Source organism: Setaria viridis, chromosome 5 (assembly GCF_005286985.2).
Source record: "Setaria viridis chromosome 5, Setaria_viridis_v4.0, whole genome shotgun sequence".
Lineage (NCBI taxonomy): Eukaryota > Viridiplantae > Streptophyta > Magnoliopsida > Poales > Poaceae > Setaria > Setaria viridis.
This window is the reverse complement of record NC_048267.2, coordinates 16943767-16951298: the sequence shown is the minus strand read 5'-3', so window position 1 is coordinate 16951298 and position 7532 is coordinate 16943767. Positions and strand designations below refer to the sequence as shown.

The window sequence follows — 7532 nt, the reverse complement described above, 5'->3', positions numbered from 1 at the left end:
AAAGGAGAATTGAAGGTAAAAAGGTGAATTAAAAAAAATAAAAAGAGCCTCTGCTCACAAAGTAGGCTTATTGTTTAGGTTCGCCGGAAGCGTCGTATACGGGGTGTTTGGATACTTAGATGCTAAACTTTAGCAATATCACATCGGATGTTCGAATGCTAATTAGGAGAACTAAATATGAACTAATTATAAAACTAATTGCAGAACCTCGAGCTAATTCGCGAGACGAATCTATTAAACCTAATTAATCTAGCATTAGGAAATGGTTACTGTAGCACCACATTGTCAAATTATGAACTAGTTAGGCTTAATAGATTTATCTTGTAAATTAGAGTCCATCTGTATAATTAGTTTTATAATTAGCCTATATTTAATACTTCTAATTAGTATTAAACATCCGATGTGACGGGTACTTACAAAATTGGTATCCCTGTGGACGCTCGGAACGCCCCAATTCAGTTTCCGCATCTTGCACTAAGAAACCGCTTTCTCTGGCGGCGGGCGCCAGCAACTTCTCGCCGCTTTTCTTTTGCGCCCGCGCCTCCCTGAACGCCGCCGCCCGCGCCTCCATCCCTCCCCTGGCGGCGGATCCATGGAGACGAGCGATGGCGCCGGTGGGGGAGGTCGGAGGATACGGTGAGGGCCGGCAGCGGATGCACGGCGACGCGTGGTGGCCCCAGTCAGGGCGGCGGCGGATGCACAGCGACGGCGAGCCCCATTGTCCAGTGCTTCTTTTGCTCTTGCTCCTGCTCACGCCATGGCAGGCGCGGCGCCGCCCGCGCTGCGCATGTCGCACACTCAATTCATCGAGCACCTCCGCCGCGCGGCCGCATCCACCCGCGCCCCGCGCGCCGGCGAGGCCCTCCATGGCTGGGCGGTCAAGTCCGGCGCCGCCTCCCACGCACCCGTCTCCAACTCCCTGATCACCTTCTACTGCTCCCTCTCGCGGCCGCTCCTCGCTTCCGCCTTCGCCGTCTTCGATGATATCCCCGCGGCCGCGCGCGACGTCGCCTCGTGGAACTCTCTTCTCAACCCGCTCTCCCGTCACCACCCCCTCGCCGCGCTCTCGCAGTTCCGCTTGATGCTCTCTTCCTATGACCGCGCCGTCCTCCCGACGCCACACTCCTTCGCCGCTGCGTTCACCGCCGCGGCCCGTGCGCCCTCCGCGTCTGCAGGCGCTGCAGCCCACGCGCTCGCGTGCAAGCTTCCCTCCGCCGCCACCGGCTCTGACAATGTGTTCGTCTCTACTGCCCTGCTAAACATGTATTGTAAACTCGGTATTACTTCCGATGCCCGCAGTGTGTTTGACGGAATGCCACATCGGAATGCGGTGTCTTGGACTGCTATGGTGTCTGGGTATGCTCTGGGGAAGTGTTCTGAGGAGGCGTTTGAGATCTTCCAGCTGATGCTTCAGGAGTGCCCCTTGGAGAAAAATGAATTTGTCACCACGGCGGTTCTTAGTGCAGTTAGCGTACCATCAGGTTTGCTTATGGGGGTGCAGGTGCACGGGTTGGTTGTGAAGGATGGGTTGGTGGGATTTATGTCTGTGGAGAATTCACTTGTCACATTGTATGCAAAAGCTGAGTGTATGGAAGCAGCTCGGCAGGTGTTTGGGTCATCGAAGGAGAGGAACTCAATAACATGGTCAGCGATGATCACTGGGTATGCTCAGAATGGGGAGGCAGATAGTGCAGCTAGGATGTTCTTACAGATGCATGCTGCAGGATTCTCACCAACAGAATTCACCTTTGTAGGGGTACTGAATGCATGCAGTGATATGGGAGCTTTGGCTGTTGGGAAGCAGGCACATGGTTTGATGATGAAGCTTGGGTTTGAGATGCAGGTTTATGTGAAGAGCGCATTGGTGGACATGTATGCCAAGTGTGGTTGTATTGGTGATGCAAAAGGCGGGTTTCAGCAGTTGTGTGATGTTGATGACGTTGTCCTTTGGACGGCGATGATTGCTGGGCATGTGCAGAATGGGGAGCTTGAGGAAGCACTGGTGTTGTATGCCAAGATGGACAAAGAGGGCATCATGCCCAGTAATTTGACTATCACTAGTGTTCTTAGAGCATGTGCATGCCTTGCAGCATTGGAGCCAGGGAAGCAACTGCATGCCCAAATTATTAAGTGTGGTTTTGGTTTGGGTGGTTCTGTTGGAAGTGCTCTGTCTACAATGTATTCAAAGTGTGGGAATCTTGAAGATGGCATGGTTGTCTTCAGAAGCATGCCTGATAAGGATGTTATTGCATGGAACTCAATCATTTCTGGTTTTTCACAAAATGGGTGTGGCAATGGTGCACTTGACCTGTTCGAGGAGATGAAGCTAGAGGGCACTGCACCTGATCATATAACATTCATTAATGTATTGTGTGCTTGTAGCCACATGGGCTTAGTTGATAGAGGTTGGTTTTATTTTAGGGCAATGACCAAAGATTATGATTTAATTCCTAGGCTTGATCACTATGCTTGCATGGTTGATATTCTTAGCCGAGCAGGGCAGTTGAAAGAAGCAAAGGACTTCATAGAGTCAATAACTGTTGACCATGGAACATGCTTATGGCGTATAGTCCTAGGAGCATGTCGCAGTTTACGGGATTTCAATGTTGGAGCATATGCAGGTGAAAAACTGATGGAGTTAGGTTCTGAGGATTCCTCTGCTTATATATTGTTGTCAAACATCTATGCTGCCCAGAGCAAGTGGATTGACGTTGAGCGGGTGAGACGTTTGATGAGACTCCGAGGAGTTAGCAAGGATCTAGGGTGTAGCTGGGTTGAACTTAATTGCCAAGTTCATGTGTTCGTTGTTGGGGAACAGCAGCATCCTGAAGCAACAAATATAAATGTGGAGTTGATGAGGCTAGCCAAACACATGAAGGATGAAGGGTATCATCAAACTTGTAAATTCCCCTTTGATGAAGAACTGGATGCACTTGGAGAATCTCCTGAAGAAGATCAACTGGAATTGATATCAGCAGCTTATAGTTGAGTTCCCAAGAGATAAGGAAGGTTAGCACTCTGATTATTTCAACCAGAAGCAGGAATAAAAGGAAAAATATAAAAATAATTGTTATGAAAAATGTTTTGTCATACCTGCACTTGAATTTTGTGCATAAATGCATAATGCAATTATTTTTCTTTGGATCATTAGGTACCTGTAGCACTTGTAAGTTATAATTCAGTGCCATTAGAAACTTGTCAAAATTTATGAGTCATTTCTATATATGATTGGTCAGGTCTTTCATCTCAGTCATAGGTGATTAGTTTCAGTCAGTAAGTGGGTGTGGGTGTGTGTGTTTGGGTCTCTGTATGACTTCTCTCTCTACTTTTAATACAATGATACGCAGTTCTCCTGCGTATTCGAGAAAAAAAAATTCTATATATGAAAGCTGCAATTCATGTTATACGGTGCTTGTCCGCTCCATTAGTTACTCAGCCCATGCGTAAACAAATGATTCCTGGCGCAAAAGCTATCTTCCTTGCCCCTCCGCGAAACATTCCACCTCCCGCGCCACCTCCTTGGCTTGGCCATTGCCCAGGCACCGCTCCGCCTCCTGGCCATCACTGCCGCCTCCACTCCCACCGCTGCCCTGCCCCAGCCGCATCCCCTCCACGGTACGGCTTCCATGGTGCTCCGTCTTCCCACTATGGCATCTCATTCGGGCCATGCGCCACCCCTTCCAAGTATCGTCCTCTCCCAGCGCCTACCTACCCGCAGCAGTCCCAGCCTACTTGAGGTCTGCTCCCACCTGGTTCTGTTGGCTGTCCCTACCACTGCCCTTTTCTTTGATTGTGGCAGTGCCTGGTCAGCACACCGCCCTCCCACTGTGGCAACAAAGGAGTAGCCATGAACAGCATCAAGGTCGTGTCGCCGCGAGATGACGAGCTGTGACGACGCCTGTCTTTGGAGTCCTGTGGTGAGCTCCGTCCTCCAGCAAGCAAAGTGCAGCAGGAAGCACATTATCCTTAAAAATCATCCGTGAGCACCAGTAACCATCCTGTATCTTGAATTTCTTTATTGGTGCTTGCTTGTTCGATTTGATGCATTCATAGGTCAATTTGGTGGATATACAGTTTGATTGTGTGAATCTGTATTTTGTTTTGGTGGAATGTAGTTTGAATACGGGTGTGGCTCTTGTTGGGTTTCAACTCTAGCCTACCCCAACTTGCTTGGGACTAAAAGGCTATGTTGTTGTTGTTGTTGTAGTTTGAATACGGTCATTGCAGGTGCTCCATTTGGTGATGAGAAAGCTGATTCAGACACATATCTCGTTCCTTATCGCTCGATTTGACTTCAGAAACTGCGTTGCCAAGACAAGTCTTTGTATGGTTTCGCCAGCTTATAAATATATACTAATGCTATGACATTTGTTTATATTTTTCGAGTTGCGGTCTCTGTCCATGAAATTACAATGTGATATCAGCAATTTAGTTGGTCATCTTCTCTGTCCATCTACCTGCATCTCAAGCTAGCTCTTTAATATATACTGATTAGTTAGAAAATCATGTGAGATGTACTGGTTTATTGACCTCATGTTTGGGTCTTTGTAATGCAGTGTTGCATCTTGCTGGTAGCAAGGAGCAACTGATCATTTCTCAAAGAGCCAACTTTGCTGGTACTACTAACACATGGAGCCAATGTTTTGTTGACTAGACTGTTGAAGTGCACACATGCTATCAGTCTGCCAGTCTGGACCCTTCAGCACTGTGGTCCTCCGCTTGCTCTGGTTGAACTCTCACTATCCTGGCTTTGTTTGGAAAGTCAAAACTATTATCATACATTACCTCTATTATCAAGATTAATATAATAAGTGGCAATGTATCATACATGCCTTCATTTCTTAAACAAAACCATTAAGGATCTCAAACTTTACATGCTTTGCTTGAAAATTCCAAGAAAAATCGTCTGATTCTAAGTATCGCATGTGCCATTACTTTCGTAGACTTAGGCGAGGTTACATTGCATGTAAACCGATTTCTGATTTGTACGTGATTAGGTTGAAAAATAAATTTCAGGCTTCTTCTGGAATGTCATTGCAGCTTATTCTTTTTGATTGCTTTCATGCTTCACTCTGTGTGAGTTGCACAATTTTAAAGCTCAAACTAGGGTTTGATTCAAGATATTTAACTCTTAACATGCTTCAAGATTTGTCTGACTCCTATGAATGGGTGAATGGAGTTTTCTTTAGCTATCATTTAACAATTGTAGAATCATTCATACACAATTAACAAAATTGAGTTAATGTAGGGTGTAATAATCTGGAAGAGTTGGGCTCCTGGCAAGTGTAAATTTTTCTTGTGGTTGGTTGCTCACAACAAATGCTGGACGGCTGATCGGCTTGCCAAGAGGGGTTTGCCTCACCCTGAACGATGTCCCTTTTGCGACCAAGAGGAGGAGACTACAAATCACCTGCTGTTGTCCTGTGTCTTTTCACGCCAGACATGGTTCAGTATTTTACAAGGACTCGGCCTGCAGGTATTAGCCCCAGAACCTGAAGAAGGCTCCTTTGATGATTGGTGGGACAAGGTGAGCAGCAGGGTGGATGGTCAGGTTAAACAGGGGCTCAATTCAATTATAATCTTGGTGGCCTGGTTGCTCTGGAATCATCGCAATCGCTGCTTGTTTGACGGTCTGCAGCCTAACCTGAATGGAATTCTATCTTTTATTAGGGAGGAGCTGCATATGTGGGATATTGCTGGGGCTCGAGGAATTGCTTACCTCCTCGCCCTGTTGCTAGATGGATAGGCTTAAGTCTTCTGGTCAAGTTGTTTTTTCATAGTTAAGGGTAATAGAGTTTGTGTTGTGGTTTCTCCAGGTTTTCCCCCTAAAACCTGTGTATTGGTGACTGGGGTTCTACACCCTTCTTCTTCTTAATATATAGATGCACAACCCTCCTGCGTGTTTCAGAAAAAAAATTGTAGGGTGTAATAAGTATGTTTAGGTAATATGTGGCCCAAGTAAGACTAGCAGAGCATAAAGAAGGTTTCAGTTGTTTGGTCTTCCTCATAGTTCTAATCATAATATTTCTCTCAGGCCCCGTTTGGGTCCCTTCATTTGAAGGAATTGGAATCTATTTAATGGAGTAGGCTAATTTATGCTGGAATGTGGCATTCCACAACTTTCCAAAGTTTAGATATAAGCCTATCTTAAATTCATGGGGTGGGAGATGGAAATTGATTCTATAGATTATGGTTATTAGAATGGAATTCAATTCTTATAGCACGCTCTTGGACTCGCTTCTCTCTAGTAGAAGTGCAGCATATAAGTATCTCTCCCATATCACCAACTATAATATACAACTATATTCCACATACAATTATATTAGCTTAATTAATTTATGTCTAAATCATGATTATTAGGATGGAATTCAATTCCAATGATCCAAACGGGCCTCACAGATTTTTGACATCTCTTTTATTGATATCTTCGTCCATTGGCAGGTGCAGAAGCAGTGTGAGGTCTGTAGTTAGACGATGACTTAAGAATTTGAAACCAATGAATGGCAGTTTGAGCACCTCGTGCGTCCCGCGCTCACGCTCGCACGGCGCGGTTTTTTTTCCTGGGTATGAGCCACCAAATTGGCAGAAAACACAAAACTATTTAATTAATTAATGAAAGTCATGGCAGAAATCGTGCAGAAAATTGGCAGTTTAAGCTTCTGCCATTCGGCACCCTCCCTCGCCTCTCTCCCCTCGGCGACCTGCATCGACGAGATCCGTGCGGCGCGGCTGGAAGCGGGCTGGCGCCCCCACCCCTCCTCGGCTTGCATCCACATGTGATACGGTCGTAGATCGATGCGTGCTGCTGCGGTGGAGGCCAGGAGCGAGGCTGTCATGTGTGACCCCACCCCCACACCGGCGGCGCTTATCCAGGCGTGGCGCTCGTCGGCAGCAGTGCTCCCTCCTCTCCACCGGCGGCGCTGGGCCTGTATCGCGCGAGAGGCGGCCTGGCGCTGAAAGGGGATGAGCGGGAGCAGCACGTCGCTCGTGCACCGGCGGCGCCCCCATCAGAACCTCGTCAACCTCCCTGATCCGGGCGGCAGCGGCCCTTCGGAACGGCATAAACTGCAGCGGTGCCCTCTCCCGCACGGCGACAGGATGGAGAGTCTTGACTCTCGACACGGCTGCATCCAAACCAGGTGTAGGTAAACCGTTCGATGATATGCCGCTGAGGTAGCAGCAGCTGCACTAGTGCTCTTCATTGTCCAGAAATTAATTCTCTGCAGATTTGGAGATAGCTGGTGCTTATTGTGCTGGACAAGCCATTCTAGCTGGCCAGCGCTGTGGGAGGTGGAGGCCATGAGATCTGGGCGCACTGACCAGGCACAGGATGCATGCATTTTATGAATCTCAGGATGGGAAAAATAAGTTCTTGATCTTTTGCCTGTGGTCTACAGGTATAATGCTTTGTTTTCCCGTTTTTTCTTGTAGCCGCTGTGTGGTCTGATTTTTTATGTGCAGGTGTGCTCACATGGTTTTTGTAATCATATATATGTCCGTGTTCTATCATATGTACTTCCTGCTGCGTGTAT

The 7532-nt window shown here is 47.2% G+C and overlaps 1 protein-coding gene across 2 annotated transcripts; it reads left to right on the top strand.

Moving 5' to 3' along the window:
• The first annotated feature begins 505 nt into the window (after nucleotides 1-505).
• On the top strand, nucleotides 506-5890 carry LOC117857673 (pentatricopeptide repeat-containing protein At2g33680). 2 transcript variants are annotated; one of them, XR_004640820.2, is made up of 3 exons: nucleotides 506-3009; nucleotides 4557-4727; nucleotides 5249-5890. XR_004640820.2 is itself a non-coding variant. In XM_034740472.2 (2 exons), the coding sequence occupies exon 1, from the start codon at nucleotides 758-760 to the stop codon at nucleotides 2987-2989; it is 2232 nt and encodes a 743-aa protein (XP_034596363.1). In that variant the 5' UTR covers nucleotides 506-757; the 3' UTR covers nucleotides 2990-3009; nucleotides 5249-5890. The 2 variants fall into 2 exon arrangements, 1 of the variants encoding a protein (XP_034596363.1); XM_034740472.2 differs by lacking the exon at nucleotides 4557-4727.
• Nucleotides 5891-7532: the final 1642 nt, after the last annotated feature.